General features: G+C 33.7%; 2 protein-coding genes across 2 annotated transcripts; both read left to right on the top strand.

Annotated features, from left to right (window-relative positions):
- Positions 1-317: 317 nt before the first annotated feature.
- On the top strand, positions 318-5094 carry LOC139495523 (integrase/recombinase xerD homolog). The gene is made up of 2 exons (XM_071283779.1): positions 318-953; positions 3595-5094. Exons 1-2 carry the CDS (start codon positions 579-581, stop codon positions 4603-4605), a joined length of 1386 nt encoding a protein of 461 aa, XP_071139880.1. The 5' UTR covers positions 318-578; the 3' UTR covers positions 4606-5094.
- Positions 5095-11256: 6162 nt separating this feature from the next.
- Positions 11257-13736, top strand: LOC139495524 (uncharacterized). The gene is made up of 2 exons (XM_071283781.1): positions 11257-11366; positions 12031-13736. Exons 1-2 carry the CDS (start codon positions 11261-11263, stop codon positions 12993-12995), a joined length of 1071 nt encoding a protein of 356 aa, XP_071139882.1. The 5' UTR covers positions 11257-11260; the 3' UTR covers positions 12996-13736.
- The last annotated feature ends 5028 nt before the right edge of the window (positions 13737-18764 follow it).

Below are 18764 nucleotides of genomic sequence, written 5' to 3' on the forward strand. Positions count from 1 at the left end.
TCTATTACATAAAATTTAGTTCGTCGTACGTAAGTAGTTCATGAATATTCATGACATGTGACCATTTGTCCGCACTTAAAACCCGTGCGGTCACTTTTCTGACCATCGACTCTCGCTATAGCCTAAAGTAGACACGTGTATTATGTCCGAAGAAGAAATTTCTGCCGTGGAGCCAATGGACGAAAGTCAACTCTTAAAAGACGACGAAAGTGATCTTACTACAGCTGATGCAGTTTCCTTATTTAACAGTTCTTTAAATAAGGCACTTCAGAGACAGAAAAGTGAGATTTTGTCGGAGTTTAAAAAGAACCAAGTAAGCTCTGTCAATACAAACACACACACGTTAGTCAGTGGTCAACCCTCTACAATTGCTTCCCAGTCTCCGTCATTTGAATTCAGACAGGAAGGGATTAAAATACAGTTTAATTTTAACACCGACCGTATTTCTTCATTAAGAAGAATTGAACATTTGCTAACTTCCGAGTCACTTGACCAAACTCTTGACCTACAGTCTATTGTTAAATCTGAGCTTGACACTTTGAACCAGCGAAACAAAATTCTGAAAATCGCTGATCGCCATGGGTGGGATACCGTCCACGAATATCTGGACGATCCTCTTGCTGACAATGTTGAAGATGCTTCAAAGTTACGCACTGCCGTTTTCAGAGCTAACCGTAAACGTACAGCTAACAAGCCTTATAGCAGAGGTGGTGGCAGAGGAGGTTTCAATGCTAGAGAATTTTTTCGTGGCTTCAGCAAAGAATCTGGACCCAGAAATGACAACTACAGTCAACAAAACAACTCCCAGCAGCAGTACAACGACGGACTGTGCTTTTACTGCAAAAGACCAGGACACACTGCCCGTTTCTGTCCCTTCAAAGCACGTGCCTTCAGTAGTTCCAAGTCAGCACCAGCCACTATTACAAGTGCTCCATCCCTGTCTTAATGAAAAAGTTGAGTATGATATAGAATTTGATAGTTATGAATATACTGATGGAAATAAGACTAAAAAATCGATTAAAAGATCATGTTCAGTTTTGGGAAGATAGTTTAAAACCCTCTGAATTAGTTTTAAGCACTGTAAAATTTGGTTACGTTATTCCTTTTATGCAAGAACCTCCATCAGTTTATTTGAATAATAACAGATCAGCATTTAATAATTCCTCATTTGTTTTGAAAGCTATTACAGAATTAAAACTGAATGGTTGTATTACTGAAGTTTCAAATAAACCTTATGTAATAAATCCTCTAACTGTAGCCATCAGTGATTCGAAGAAAGAGAGATTAGTTTTAGATCTGAGACATGTTAACAAATATGTACAAAAACAGAAAATAAAATTTGAAGGGGTAAAAGAGGCCAAGCAATACGCAAAAAAGGGTTTTTTCATGCTTAAGTTCGATTTACGTCATGGTTATCATCATATTAATATACATCCAGAACATCAGAAATTTCTAGGTTTTTCCTGGGTAATGGATGGACAAGAAAGATATTTTATTTTCTCAGTTTTACCTTTTGGGCTAACTTCAGCTGGACATATTTTTACTAAAGTTGTTCGTACATTAGTTAACTTTTGGAGATCACAAAGTTTCCCGATTATTGTGTATTTGGACGACGGATGGGCTTGTGACAGTAGGGAAAGATGCGTACGCATGTCCAAATCTGTTTTACATACTTTATTGAAATCTGGGTTTTTACCAAATTTTGAGAAATCAATTTTTTCACCAGTGCAAAAATTAGACTGGTTAGGTTTTTCATGGAATCTGGTATCTGGTGTCATTGAAGTTCCCAGAAAGAAAATTGAAAAAATACAGTTAAAAATTGAAAAAATTCTTTCAGATAATCGTTCAACTGCTAGAAACTTGGCATGTGTTCTTGGGAAAATCATATCTTTGATCCCAGCTTTTGGTCAGATTTGTCAATTGATGACACGTAATTTATGCATGTCTGTTTGCCAGAGAAATACTTGGGACTCATATTTTGAAATTTCCACCCAAGTCAAAACCGAACTTGAGTTTTGGAAAAGTAATTGTAAATCTATACCTAATTTATTGGTATGTCCTATACACAAAATTCCAGAACGTATTATTTTTTCCGACGCCAGTATGTATGCTGGAGCAGGTTTTGTCGATGGTAATGTTTTACAAATTGCTCATTATATGTTTAGCGAACAAGAAAGACTTAAGAGCTCCACTTGGAGAGAGTTGAAATCTGTCGAGTTTATATTAGAAAGTATGTTTGCACAGTTAGCAGGAAAACTTGTAAAAATTTATACTGACAATCAAAATGTCGTGCATATTTGTCGAGTTGGCAGCATGAAGCCTGATTTACATGAACTTGCTATGAATATTTATACAACTTGCATAGTTAATAGTATTACGATTGAGGTTGAGTGGATCCCTCGATCCGAAAATGTACAAGCAGATTACTTAAGTAGAATTTTTGATTTTGATGATTGGGCTGTGGACGACAGCGTTTTTCTTATGTTTAATAACAGATGGGGGAAATTTACGTTTGACAGATTCGCAGACGATAAAAATCACAAAATTGCACGGTTTAATTCAAAGTTTTGGGTTCCAGGAACTACAGGAGTCGACGCTTTCGCTTTCGACTGGTCAGGAGAAAACAACTGGATTGTGCCTCCAGTCTGCTTAGTTTGCCGAGTTTTAAATCATATGTTAACTTGTCGTGCAAAAGGTGTATTGGTAGTTCCTAAATGGAAGTCTGCTCTATTTTGGCCTATGGTTTGGAACAACACAGAAAATAAATTTAACGATTTTATCACAGATGTTGTTGAATTTGATCGTCCTAAACATTTCTTTTTATCTGGTTCAGACAGAGACAGTGTTTTTGCTAAATCCCCATTCATCAGTAGCGTCCTTGTTTTTAAACTTGATTGTTCATCGTAGGAGGTCACATTCCTTTGTACGGTTCAATGCACAATTTTACTATCGGGTGTAAATTTTTACTACACAGTAAAATACACGTACACAAAATAGGTAATTACTACGGAATGTACCCACACGCTTACATATGTATACATTATTAGTTCAGAGTATATTAGCTTTAAAGAATTAAGATGCACCTTGTGCGGTTATAATTTGAGAAGCACCTTGTGCAGTATATAATTTAGATGCACCTTGTGCAGTTTATTTTTGAGATGCACCTTGTGCAGTATATCATTGAGAAGCACTTTGTGCAGTTTATAATTGAGATGCACCTTGTGCAATTTATAATTGAGATGCACCTTGTGCAGTTTGTAATTGCAAAGCACCTTGTGCAATATATAATTGCGAAGCACCTTGTGCAGTTTATAATTGAGAGGCACCTTGTGCGGTATAAAATAACAAAGCACCTTGTGCAGTTTAAATGCAAAAATATACCTTGTGCAGACTTTAATTGAGAATTACATTGTGCGGTTACAGTACAAAAAGATTTAAGATAAGAAATGCACTGTATGCACTTTAAAATATGAAATATGCACCTTGTACAGGTGTTTAAGATGCACTTTGCATGATTGTTCTGTTAAAGTGATATATTTATATTTAGCATTAAGCTCAGTTGTACTTAGTTTTATTTATGTTTCATTATTACAGGACAGTGCAACATGGAGGGAAATTTCTCAGTTTGCGAATTCGAATCAACAGTTTACCGGATGTGAAAAAAGCATTTTCAATATTGTGAGAAGCAGTAAAGCAATTTCTACAAATAAAAAGTATGATGTGTATTTCAAAAAATTTAAAGAATGGTGTATGACACATAAAGTTATTCCGTTACCTGCAAGTGTATCATCCGTTGCAGTTTATATTAGTGGCCTTGTGCAGCAATCCGTATCTGAGTCAGTTTTATTAGCTCACTTTTATAGCATAAAGTGGTATCATGATTTCAATTTAGTGTGCAATCCGTGCGAAGACAAGCTTATTCAGATGATGATTGAAGGAGCTAAGAGAATTTTAAGTAAACCAGTATTGAAAAAAGAGCCAATTACAGCAGATCATTTACAGAAGATAGTGGACAAAATTGGTAGTGATCGTGCTCATTTGCCGAATGTTAGAATTTGTGCTATGATGTTAGTTGGTTATGCAGGATTTTTACGCTACAGTGAGATAGCTAATTTAAAAATGTGTAACATAAAATTTTTTGACACTTATGTTTCTTTGAATATTGAAACTGGGAAAACTGATGTATATAGAAGGGGTAATAATGTTATAATTTCTAAAACAAATTTGCCTACTTGTCCAGTAGTTTGGTTATTGACATACATTAATTTAGCTAAATTGGCTTTGGATTCTAATCAATATGTGTTTCGTTCAGTTAGATTTTTTAAGTCAGTAAATTCTTATAAGTTAGCAGAGGTTAATCGTCCTTTATCTTATACTAGAGCTAGGGAATTACTTTTGGGCACATTAACTGCGATCGGTCTTGATTGTAAACTTTTTTGTCTTCATAGTTTGCGCAGTGGTGGTGCAACTGCTGCTGCAAGAAATGACGTTCCTGATCGTTTAATCAAAGAGCATGGAAGGTGGCGTACCGATTTTGCTAAAGATGGTTATATCAAAGATTCTGTTAAAAAGCAACTAACGGTTTCGTCAAATCTTGGTATATAACAGGTTATAGATATTTAACCATTTTGGTGATATTATTCGGCTCAATTATGCTATGAATTTACTATTTTTTCCCTTTGTCTCGAGGTTATAGCGAGTAGCACACCTACTTTATGTCGTTTGTTCTTTGTTAAGGCCATAGAATATTAATTACTTTATATTCGGACGAACGTAGTGAGGGAGAATATAAATAAAATTTAGTTCGTCGTACGTAAGTAGTTCATGAATATTCATGACATGTGACCATTTGTCCGCACTTAAAACCCGTGCGGTCACTTTTCTGACCATCGACTCTCGCTATAGCCTAAAGTAGACACGTGTATTCACGGTTGATTTAATGTGAATTTGTAATTGGAATTATGATATTATTGTTGTTATGTTTGTATGTGGTACATACATTGTTGTATTATATAGAATTAGAGGTTATAGCGAGTAGCAAACCTACTTTATGTCGTTTGTTCTTTGTTAAGGCCATAGAATATTAATTACTTTATATTCGGACGAACGTAGTGAGGGAGAATATAACAATATTTATATTTTCCCAGTCCTGTTGGTAATCAATTCACGCTTTGAAGATCTGAAATTCCAACAAAAATCGGATGTTTTCACCTAAAATTTCATGTTTATAAAACAAAAACTATTTTTTTATTATAAAATTTCATAAACACTGTATAACCTGTTGTAAAACTTTTGATTTGAAATTATTATCATCTAAAATGAATGTTTAACAAGCTTTTCCCAGTTTTTCACTATTTTTGTCAAATTTTGCTATTTTTCACCCAAAAAATCCATTTTCCCACTCAGATATCTTGGTAGACTTTTAGTATGTTACAAAGAAAGCCTTTTAGATTTGAAAAATACAAAAAATAATTCTGTTGCAATTTTTTTGAGGTTGGCCACATTTTTCATCTATTTTGACTAGACTATATACACCGGTGATCAATGTGCTAATTTCAGGATATATATCGTAGAAATAATGAATTTTTAGAGAAGCTTGAAGATGTTCATCCCTCTTTTGTCTACATATCTTAATGAGTTTTTAACGTCTTAAACCCTGACCTCATCGAAAACTTTGAACTTTGTTTTCAGCATTTCAGTCTTTAAGATATTGTGTTAAGTATTAAAAAGTTCACAGTGTACGATTCTTCTAGTGACAAACAATGACATTGTACAGGCTATGCATATTTGCTATACATACTGTATAAATCTGATACTGAATCTTCAATAGTAGTTTTAATCCATTTGCGTTTTTTAATGTACCGGTAATCATCATGTAAATGTGAAATGCTATATTCATAACTTCAACTATTATTTATGGATTATAAGTGTGCCACTTCTTATATAACTTAAAGTTTTTTTATGCCCCAGTTATGGGCATTGTGTTTTCTAGTCTGTGCGTCCGTCTGTTCGTTCGTCCGTTAATCCGTCCACCCGTCTGTCCGTTCGTCCATCTGTCCCGCTTCATGTTAAAGTTTTTGGTCGAGGTAGTTTTTGTTGAAGTTGAAGTCCATCTAACTTGAAATTTAGTACACATGTTCCCTATGATATGATATTTCTAATTTTAATGCTAAATTAAGATGTTGCCCCATTTTCACGGTATACTATACTGGGGACACATTCTTGTTTATTTTACTTATTGGCTTGTTAATGTTTATACTTACTAATTATTATGTGACAATATGATTTGTATTTATCCTTTTTTGTTTGTTAAATCGAACAATCCCTTGATAGCTATCTTTTATTTAATACTAAAATTGAGAATGAAATGGGGAATGTGTCAAAGAGACAACAACCCGACCATAGAGCAGACAACAACCAAAGGCCACCAATGGATCTTCAATGCTGCGAAAAACTTCCGCACCCTGAGGTATCTTTCAGCTGGCCCCCAAACAATATGTATACTAGTTCAGTAATAATTGACGTCATACTAAACTCCGAATTATACACAAGAAACTAAAATTAAAAATCATACAACACTAACAAAGGTCAGGGGCTCCTGACCTGGGACATGCGCAAAAATGCGGCGGGGTTAAACATTTTTTTTTTTAGATCTCAACCCTGTTTTTGGTAACAGCATATGATTTAATATTTACATCATCAAGATATAGTAATAATGCCAAAAACCTACTTCGGTTTACAAAAAAAACAACATTATTTAACCGTTGCTAAGCACTATTTAGGTTGCTATTAATCTTTTTAGCAGCGTGATATACAATTGACTTACTTTCCTTTCTTACTGCTAGTTATTCTTGAATGTATTAACCAATCTAACCTGATTTTACTCTTATTTGTACAATTAAAAATCAAAAGGTTTTTTTTTGTAGTTCAATTTAATTTCTATCTTTTTCGGCTGTTGCTTAGCAACTTGTAGGTTGCTATGGTCAATTTCATTTTCTTGAAAAAAATAATGATGACTCAGACATCATACATATGAAAGAAAAATCATTTACAGTAGCTAAATCTTTAAATATTGCTATATGTATGCCTCATATGGCCGAAATTACAAATTTTTGAACCGTTGCTAGGCAAAATTTGTGTTGCTAGGTTGTTGCTAAGCATTTTTTAAACTGAAATTGAAGTGACTTTTCATTTGCAAACTCAAGTTAGTGTAAAACAAACAATACTATTTTGAATTATGCTAGTGTGTAATGAGAAAGCAATGCATATGTGATAATTTGGCTATTTATCTAAACCGTTGCTAGGCAACCTTCCTTTCACCGGAACATAAAAAAATCAATTTTGAATAGTTTCTATACTAAGGCTATCAATGATGTATATATAAACTTATTTGGGAAGGGGGCAAAAAACGCCTCTTATCATACCTTGTCCTTTCCTCCTTACTTCGGACATGTAAATATATGCATGGTACCTTTGATTATTATTTAGAATGTCTATATTTTTTTAGGCATTAATACAGCTGAGCTACAGTATTTAATATTTGAAAATATGATAATGAAGAAAATTTCTAAATATGTACAAAATGTATCAAAGGTACTACCAGGCTTATACTTTTTGTTTGCAGACATGCATTACATCTTTGACTATCATATAAACCTGCAAGATAGCCAGCTAAAAATGTAAAATCTAACAGTTCTTGCAATTTTTTTTATGATAATGTATCATAAAATGAGTAGGAAAAAAACAAATGATTGTTGATAAGGATGCCTAGCATATTTTAAAATAAAATTTTATATACCATAGTCAATTTTTGTTTACAGGAGATTGGTTATTTTGTGCAAAGAAGCCACCCAAGACAGAAGATCATGAAACAGAACTGACACACCACCAAAGGGCTCATATCAAGTTAAACAGAACAGACATGTTTGGAAGCAGGAGTATATTTTTTCCAGCTGGGATAGAAATATCATTTGACGATAAAGCTTATGTTAGACCAGGAACTGATGGTAATTATATAAAAATGAAAAGAATTTTTTTATAAATATTTAACATGTTTAAAACATTTTTTTCACATAAAAATAAAAACAGTGATCTGGATGGATATGTAATTTAAGATGAATCCACAAAGAGAAAAGCAAATAAATTATTGCCTCATTTCTCCGATTGTAACATATAATAGTTTGTTTGAAAAAAATATAAGCAAGTCTTTGGTTACATTCTTTAATCAGTGATGTGTGAACTGGTTGATTGAGATGAATAATGATTGATTGATTGTTGTTTGTTAAATGTCCATTGGCAAAATTTCATGCAAGTTCAGGACAATATGTTGACATATGACATTGAAAGGATCATGTAATACTATTTAAAGAGGCAGAGGCAAAGAAAATCATATTTTTGGTGAAGGTTTATAAATGAATATTCTAAAAATATGAATGAAAAAATGTGTTTCATGTTAATTTTAGAACTCTTATGAACATAACTAGGCATTAAAACACTAATGTTTGTTTAACCAAGGTTCATTAATTATAAACAGAATGTGCCCTTTGTGGTCATGTCATATAAAAAGTGTAGTAAGAATTAAGTCACAGCCGATACATATTTTAAAAATTTTCTGGTTTTATAAATCCACATGTTAATATATATATATACCTTTTATATGGTTGATCTATTGAAGCACATATATGAGCATGCACAGTCTTAGGTTATCCTTTGATTATGTGCATATGGGTGGGCGTGGATTTTTGGATTATAAAAATGGATTCTGCTTATAAAAAATGATTTTTTTCACAACAATAAAGCTATATATTGCACATAAAAATATCCTTTGCTCGTATTTATATACAAGATACATCATATTCTTGAAAAATAATAGACTATTTTTCTTTGGAAAACCGTTGCTACTGCCTCTTTATTTTTTTATTTGTATTTACATGTGAAATATATATTTGTGTCATAAACATGTATACCTTATATTCTTATAAGTAGCTATAGCTCTATTAAATTTTATTTAACATTGATTTTTTAGTTGGATTACGAGATACAAAATGTGGAAAAATTTTGCAAGTATCTGATGAAAGTAAACAAAGAAAACTTCCACAACACGACTTTGGAACCCCTGAGGTTTACCAAACACCAAGCTCATTTCGAGTAATGCCATGGAAAACAGAAAATATTGAGGGTAATTATCTTTCTTTCAATATTAAATGACACTGGTATGTGCATGTTCTGTGGTGATCTATACAGAAATAAGAAGATTTGGTACAAATGATTGCCAATGAATCAACTTTCAATCCAAGACCGAATATCATTGAAGTAGTACTGTTCTGTTTATGATATAAGGCAATAATTTTTTGTGATGGATTTAATTTCTTATTTAAAAATATTGTGGATATAAAATGAAAAAAAAATCTTATTTAAGCATTTATATATAGCCATGCAGACTTCAACAGGGAGCACACACTTGACTCTGATTGCATAGTATTAAAGCTACACCATGAGGGGTGGAACCAGCCATTTTCAAAAGTGGGGTTCCAAACCATGTTCCAAATATATGTCCCCATTCAAATGCATTGATCGTCGTCAAATGGGAGGGGGTCCACCCCCCAGAACCAGAGGCCTAAACTATAAACAAAATAAGATATAGAAGGTTTCATAAATCTTTCTTAATGAATTCTACACTTTATTTCCTGATTTCATTCAATTATTAAATGTGCTATAAATCAAAGGAGACAATTTGCAACATGTATTTAATTGTCTGGTATGTCACTGTATGTTTCATACAGATGAATGTATCGTATATTATACTAAAACTCTGCATATATTTTTTAAATTCCAAAAAAGTCAATGTAATAAAGATGTTATTGTTTATTTCAGGGAATTTTAAGCTAGTGAAGAATACAAACCACAGCCATGTCATTATTCGTCCAAAATTTTATGTTGGAATCTCTGGTTGTGTCTGGGCAAGTGATCTAATCAGATTAAGGTATGAAGATCCAGACATCTTTGAGTTAAAATCTGACATACTTTATACGAAACAAGACAGAACAAAGTATGCTATTGTCAGAGACATCATCTTTAATGTCAAAGACTGTTATAATGAAGAAGATCTGACCTCACTTAAGAGTGGTGGCAATGAATTTAAGTCTTATGAGGATGACACATTTAAAACAGAGAATAACATCAACACTAGCTGAATGGAATAAACCAGCTGAGGTAGACAACATTATTCAAATTGTTCTTCAGTCTATTAATTCAGTGACAGAATGTTTGAAAACAGATGATGTTGACCATTTTAATGAGATAGAAAATCATATAAAGACTAACCAGTAATTGTGACACTCTCTTAGACAAAATAGACAGTCTTAATCTTCCCTCTGTAAATCCTGTGATCGCAGAATACACAGATGCAGGACCAGGCGTTGGTGTAAATAATTTAGCTGTAAGATTTAGATTTGCAGAGTTGTGTCGCATCCAAAATATGGTCAGAAGAGTAAGAATTCATAGGGCATCTGGAGATTCTGCACAGAATGAAGCAGAGCGGACCAATAGTGCTACAGGTTAGAATGTTTTGTCATTTTTACTTTATTTGGCCTTTCAATTATTTTGATTTGAGCGTCACTGATGAGTCTTTTATATACGAAACGTTTAACTGTAACTAAAGTTTAAAAGTGAATGAAATCACTTGATTTCTTCTATGTTTTTTTGTTCATAACTCATTTAAAAGTGAAAATTATCAAACTTTATGATTAATTTGGTTTTTTTTTTTGTATCTGATAAAAAAATGCTTAATTTGAAATTCTTAATACTAAAGTGAAATTTATATGTATGTTTGATACAAAAAAAAATTGTCAAAAGCAAATATGTGTATCAATGTGTTAGATCTATCTATTAAACCATGATAGCCATTTGATTTTTAAGGGGTTGATTATATTAAACCATTAAATAATGTTGAATAAGTTAATACATACTAGTCTTTATATTAAAGTATAAAAGATATGAATATATTTTTTGATACACGATAAAAAATTTACACCAAACAAAATAAAATAAAGTTCATTTCAATAGGGTCTTTAATAATATAATCAATTTTCAAGCAATTTAGATAAATTTTGTTGAAGATAGTGTCTTATTTTACAGGAGATGCATTATTAGTAGATGGGTCTTCACTCAGATGGGATTATTTTGAACCCTTTGAGGAAATGTCCAGAGAAGAGGTTCAAGAATTGTCCTCAAAAGAAGAAGAGCACAAAAATCAGAAACCATGCAAAAAAATGCTTGGGCAGTTTCAAATGAAATAAGACTACGAATAGATGATGCCAGAGATCCAGCAGGAGGATACTTACATGCATATGTAACTGAACATCCAGGTAATGTTAGCATAACTTAAAAATAAGATGTTCTGTGGTGATCTATACAAAAATAAGAAAATGTGGTATGATTGCCAATTGCAATGAGACAGTTTTCAATGAAAGCCAAAATGAAGTTGATGTGAGTAATTATAGGTTAAAGTACTATTAGTACAGCCTTCAAGATAGCACCTTGGCTTATATGTATTTCAATAGACAGATTGATGTTTAACATTATTCTCTTTGAATGTTCAAAAGAATTTTTTCCAAAAAAATTTAAATTAGAATGAGAAGGTGTGGTATAACGGCCAACCATTGTCACAAACCTAATGTTGTTGATGTTATGTTTTCTTAGAGTCACAGCCATATTTCATTGAAATTGACCAGATATAGTATATATAAATTTTTCAATTGCTGGGGCCTTCTTGCATATTTTTTATTATTAGAAATCATCATAAAATAAATTCCATCAATAAATAATCAGCTTTGAAGAGATGGTGAACAACTTTTTTGTATTCAACACAATGAAAACTAGAAAAATGCCCTTTCCAAGTTTCTCAGCCTCAAACTAAAAAGTTTGACTTCTTCTGTCAGACATTCACCTTGTATTGTTTATAATTATATTAGTATAATTCTGGACAGTGTATTCCAGCAAAAAGAAAAGACTTTTTATTTTATTTTATAGATAACCATTTCTTCTGGAACGGAAAGTACTTGAAAAGATTTTGTGAGTCATCGAAATCGGAAAAAAATAATGTTCCTGGACATGGATATTTTAACAAAATTTTCAACTTTATTGCCAGTCACATTGAACAAGGTGAACTTTATCTACAGTACCGCAAGTATCAGTGTAGATTACTTGGACAGGAATGTGATTTCTGCAAGAACTCTCAAAATTCTAATCTATTTGGCAATGAATTGATGCCACCCGTGCCAAGACCATACCCAGATTATGAACAGCTACCTCAATTTCATTATCTTCAGCACAAAGACACACCAACTTCTATCGATGGAGTCCAGAGAAGACATGACGATTTCCAACCTAGATCAAACTTAAAAAAAATGTTTAGCGAAGGAGAGATTTCAAGTGTTGATGATAATGAAATTGAGGTGTTCAGTAAGACGTTTATAGTTCCCAAACAAATTGTTAAGAACTATATACTGCATATGGAAACACTCAAATCAGACAGAGAGAAAAGAACAAGTGAACATCAACAAAAGAGACAAGATGAAGGGGCTAAAGGATTTGAAGATTATGACTGGGTAGACATGTTTGAAAATAATAATATTGATAAACAAACAGTGTCTATTCTTGACAAATACATAATTCATAAACAGCTGGGCTATTTTAAATATAAGCATGAGAAGGTTCAGGCAGTTAAGAGAGCAATTGCATCAAATCTGGTAGTTGAGGAGGAGGAATTAGTTGATGATGAAAATGACGATCTTGTTATGGAACAGTATGAATCTGAATCTGAAATAGACACTGACGCTGGATCTGTCTCTGAAGCTGAATCGGACTCTGAACAAGATGCTATTAACCATTCTGCATGTTCTGATAGTGACATTGAAAGAGGGATAACCCCAGTGATAACAACTAGATCTAATAGACAAATTCGTGTTCCATCACGATTTCATGACTTTTTTTAATAAGTAAACTGTTTTATAAAATACATCAAAAATGAGTTATCACAAGCCTGGTAGTTAGCACATATGTGTTGACACAATATATGAATGACATAGTTAAATTTATAAATTTACAGTTTGCAAATTTTGAATTCATTGAAAAATTAAGGATTTTCTTCCTCAGGCATAGATAATTCCTCAGCCTCATTTGGGATACATTTTTGGTATTTTTGGTCCTCAAGCTCTTCAATTTTATACTTGATTTGGCTATTTCACAATTTTTTAAAATTTATATAGTTTTGTCAATATCTCAAAATAAATACTTCTTCAAAAGTTTATAAAAATTAGTAAAAATGTTGGGTAAACCCTTATTAAAGTTGAATTTCATAATTCCAAGGAAAGTATATCATGTATATCAATGAATATAAAAAAAATGTATAGAAACATTCTAGTGGCAGTATAAAATATTATTTTCAAAACACAATTAAAATGTGTTATAAAATCTTTATAATATTGAAATATATGCATTTGAGTTGATATATTAACTCTGATATACATGTGTTATTGTATGTTGTGCATTTGAGTTAAAAAATATCATGTTTCCATATGTGTGTTTTATTTTTTTCAAGCGGGGCAAGGACTTTTTTTGTAATTAATTGAAGCGGGGCAGGAACTTTTTTTTAAATAAATTTTGGCGGGGCATAAAGTTTTTTTTTAATAAATATTTGCTGTACACCGGCCCCACCCTCAGATAAATATTGCACAGTCCCTTATTTGGTTGGAGAGTTGTTTTATTAACACTCACACCACATCTTCCTATATCTATTTAACTCCTATGTTCAATAATAACAACAACAAAACTATTTAATTTTCAATCTCCCTGTGTCACGTGGGCTTTAATATAAGGTGTAACGAATCGAAAAATGCAAATGTACAATTAAGGTATGCCCAGGATAAGTATAACGACGAGATGCCAGTGATATAGCATACAAGACGACGAATACAAGTGATGCACCTTCGAAACAGGATTTCCCAATGGATAAAAACTGGTAGCGCCTCCTTAAAGGAAATCCTGGTTACAAGAACAAGGAATACAATAAGTATATCCTTGAAAAATACGGGATCCTTGTGTAGTCTCAATAAACTAGATTGCAGATAAAGACACAAAGTCGCTGATAAATTTCAATACTGTATTAAAAACACATGTAAAGTATATACAACAACATAGTAGATATAACGAACAACCACTAATCGGACTCTCTATTTCTCTCTCTACCCTCGCACTAACTCTCTCTTTCCTTTTATACCATACTATGCCCAGTTACATAACTAACATAAAGATATGCCCTACTAGGGCATATTATTGCTGAGTAATCATTTTAGTAGGGCTCTGGGGCACCATTATATAAACTTTACTAGGGCAAATAATTGCTGACTAAGCAGTTACAGGGCAACCGGGCACCATAATAAGGGCTCAGTTGCACCAGCAATTTAGGTTAATAGGTCAACATGTGGTTTAACTTATCATGTTTCCTTGAGAACAAAGAGATCAATCTAAATATAGCAATTACTACTAAATATATCAAATCTAGAATAATTCTGATGAAATTTCACTAGCACTGAATGAGCTTAACACAATTACTATAAAACTATATAAAAATGAGTATTTCAAATCTATGATAGGGCAAAAACATTACACAGCCCCCCTCTTAACACTGAACCTCCACTGTTCAGTATTTAACACCAAAAATATCATATAAAGCACCTTATAAATCTCATAAAAAAAAAAACAATATAAAACTTGGTTCACATGCATGTAAATAAAATAAACAACATTTTAATAAATCCTAACTCATGTAGGTAATAGTATGCATAGATATACGTAACAAAAAAACAAACAAACAACCTCCATACAGTCATACTTTTAAATGCACATTTAAGATAAATGACCAAAAAGGGGTTTAGTTTTTAGACACCAATAATATTAAGGGTCTTAAGCACCAACATTATTAAATTATCAATTAAAATAATACATATAACAATAAGAAAACTGATTGTCCCCAAGGTCAATACAAAATCAATAAAAATAAAACAAAATATAATACTGACTTGTGTATTTTATGACTAGAATCCCATTAAAAAAACTACATATAACATAATGCTACTATTCATTAACAAGGTACCAAAATGGCACATTTGGGACTCTGAACAAAATTATGGTCCAGGACGGAGCAATATAATATATACATCTGTACGAAAATAAAAGGGCTTGAGATCTTCAAAATTATCAGGGATCAAAGCGTTAAATACCTCCATATTTACCGTTACTAAACAAACTATAAAATAAGAGAAGGGTCTAGCAACACCAAAAATGAAAGGGTTACAGGACACCAAATTCAATAAAAATACATGCCCGAACATATCAAACACTTCTTATAAAATAAAGTATGGAAACAAAAAGAATAATAAAAAAATTACAAACAAACAAACAAAAATTGTCTACATAAAAGTACATTGCAATTCGAAAAGTGTCTTTCTCCTCCCTTGGTAATCCTGTTCTGTGTTACTCGGCCTCAGCATTGTCATCTGATAGTTCCTCCACCTCTGCTTCTCTACGATGATCCTCTTGAGCGTGTTTAATTATTTCCTCTTGCACATCTCCAAAGAAGCGGTCCCAGTCCAAATCTCTTGGGTCGTGATGTAATGACGACCCAAACCTATGCTCTCTTCTTTCTGAAGTAAATTGCCGGTACTTTCTTGAAAGTGTTTTGTTGTGATTAAGGTTATAGATATTGTCTCTACAGTTTCAAAATAGTCACTAATTTCCTCGACCTCTTCATTATTATCAGCTTCATCTTCACTTTCTGACTGGTACACTTCTCCATTTGATAACCCAGACGAGCCAGCAACTTGTTCATCTTCTGGGTGAATACGTACAGATGTGGACGGCCCTGAAGTTATAGGGGTCTCATCAACAGGGTCAGATGTCACGTGACTACTTGAACTGTAGTTATCTGACAATTCCTTTAAACTGTCCAAAAGTTCTAAAAATGTCTCACCCTCTTGTTCAACAGAGTTTACTGACTTTGATTGTTCAATCGTCGAATTCAGAACTGTCAGCATGTACTTCAAGAAAATCAACACACTGGACTGATTCAACTGTCACCTTTGACTGTGCTGGCGGTTCACCTCCCACGGCTCCTGTATTGTCGATAGAACTGGGCCCATCAACAGACACCCCTAGTGTTGGGCTAGTGCAAGTAGCGCTCATCTTCCGAACTTTGCGGCGTGGTTCAAGTTCACTCCTGTTGCCTTTCTCCATCTTGGTTTGCTTCACTTTTTCCTTAGCTCCATTGTGGCCGAAACCATGGGCACACTCTAAATGAAGGGCTAAGTATTCTTTTCGGTAATAGAACTTGTTACATCTGAGTTCTGGGCACTTCACATAACTGACCTGTTCGTCATGCACCTGATTCCCGTGCCTCCTTATATTCCTCTTGTTTGCATACTGTTGCCCACAGTCCTCACAAATATGCTTTTCATTATTATTGTTATCCATCTTTGCTTCGTTTTCCTCTACCAAGTGTATAAAATCTTTGAATCTCGCTGGTATTTTAACTGCTCTTCCTTTGCGTGTTTGTTGTTTATGTTCTGGTTCAGTAATTTTCCCGCGGAAAGGTTTACATAAGTATCGGACACGTGTCTGGAGCACGCCCGGACTCCGGATTGTACTAGGGCTGGTGCCCGAATCGTTTGGACTTATTGCATAATCAACATCTGGAGAATTATTTAACTCAGACTTTTCTTTGTTTTCAATTAATGGACTGGTCGGAATTTCACCTCCTACTTGTTTTTCCGTGTGTTGTTTTCCCGTTTGGTCTACTTTATCCTCGATGAAACGAGATAGGGTTGGAAAAACTGCCGGGACTTGCTTTCTCGGAATTTTTGCAACCCAATCGAGTTTCTTATTCCTCTATATGGTTTTAAATTGTCTCCATGTATAATAACCGGCGGTGATTTCTGTGAATGTTGAATTTTAAAAATAACTTCGCTAAATTTATCAACAACTGCCCATGGGCCAGTCCATTGTCTAGAAATTTTTAATTTAAGTCCTGGTGTATTCTTTTTCTGGTTCCTCCAAACTAAATCACCTACCTCATAATTTTTAGGTTTCACACGGGCATTGTATAATAATTTCTGTCTTTCTGCCGAAATTTTCAAATGTTGCCTCGCATAGTCATGCGCCTTTCTCAATCTTTCTTCAAGTTCTTGGACGTAATCAGACGCAAATTGAGGTTCTTCCGTATTTTCGTCTATAGATTCCGTGATTATTTCTAAAGGAAGGCGTTTCTCTTGACCGTAAACTAATTTATGCGGGCTAATCCCGGTGCTCTCATGTGGAGTAGAGTTGTAAGCCATAGTGAGAAAGTCCAAATATAAATCCCAGTCTCTTTGGCATGATTTTATGTATTTGGAGAGCATATCATTGATACTTCTGTTCATCCGTTCTATCATCCCATCTGAACGAGGATGTAAAGGAGTCGTTCGGGTCTTATTTATTCCTAATAGTTGGCACACTTCTTTGAACATTGCACTCTCGTATTGCCTGCCTTGATCGGAATGTATCTCCAATGGACAACCATATCTCTTAACCCAAGTTCGCACTAGGATGTCCGCGATAGTTGTGGTTAGCGTATCGGGTATTGCATATGCCTCTGTTAGCTTGGAGAAATAGTCCCCTATGACTAAAATGTATTTGTTCTTATGGTCAGTTATAGGAAAAGGTCCTGCAATATCTGTAGCGATTCTCTCAAAGGGGGAACCGACTACATATGATTTCATGAAATGCCGCTTCTTAATAGGCGGATTTTTGCGTTCTCCACATATCTTACATTTGTTTACATAGTTCCTCACGGACTCTTGCATATTTTGCCAATAAAACGGTGAAAGTTTCGCTTTTTCACAAGTTTTCTTTATCCCTACATGTCCAGCAGTTTTGTTATCATGTAAGTACCAAAGAACTGTTTCAGCAAAAATTTTAGGCAAACAGATCTTCCATCTAGCACTTTCCGTATTATCTTCCCAGTACATACACAAAACATCATTTTTTATCTCAAGTATTTCCCATCTAGCTAGCCAGAATTTTAAAGCCGTACCTTCTCGACTTATCTCTTCCCATTTAGGCTTTTCATCTTTCATTTTAAAATCTAAAATTTGTTTCAAGGTACCATCTGCTTCTTGTTTTTCACGAATTGAATTTAGACTTAAATCGATACTAGGTTCATCTTTATTCTTTGCTGGTTTTGGTCTATTAGGCTTCCTCCCCCTTCTTAGAGTTGGTGTTTCTCCGGAAACATCGTTACCCAATCCGGGCGTAGCGCCGTCTGAAATGTCGGGCAAACGTCGTGGACTAGGGCAACTTACTTCGGGGTCCTCTAAATCTCTGTGTTCCAAATCATCATCGTCTGAAACCATTCCTACAGTCTTACTTTCTTTACCTTCTTTCATATGCTCAATTTCAAACTCATTTGGTCCATCATATACATAATTCCAGGGCATTTCACATTGTTTACAAATTTCTCCTGATTGTGTTACAAGTCGAGACATAGCGTCGGCATTACCATGACGGGCACCAGGTCTATGTTCAATTACCATGTGGAACTGACTCAGTTGTTGTATCCATCTGTGTATTTGACCATCCGGGTCTTTAAAATTCTGCAACCAGGTTAATGAACCATGGTCTGTCCTTAATTTAAAACGACGCCCAAGGAGATAATGTTTGTAATACTTTGT

This window comes from Mytilus edulis, chromosome 11 (assembly GCF_963676685.1).
Source record: "Mytilus edulis chromosome 11, xbMytEdul2.2, whole genome shotgun sequence".
Lineage (NCBI taxonomy): Eukaryota > Metazoa > Mollusca > Bivalvia > Mytilida > Mytilidae > Mytilus > Mytilus edulis.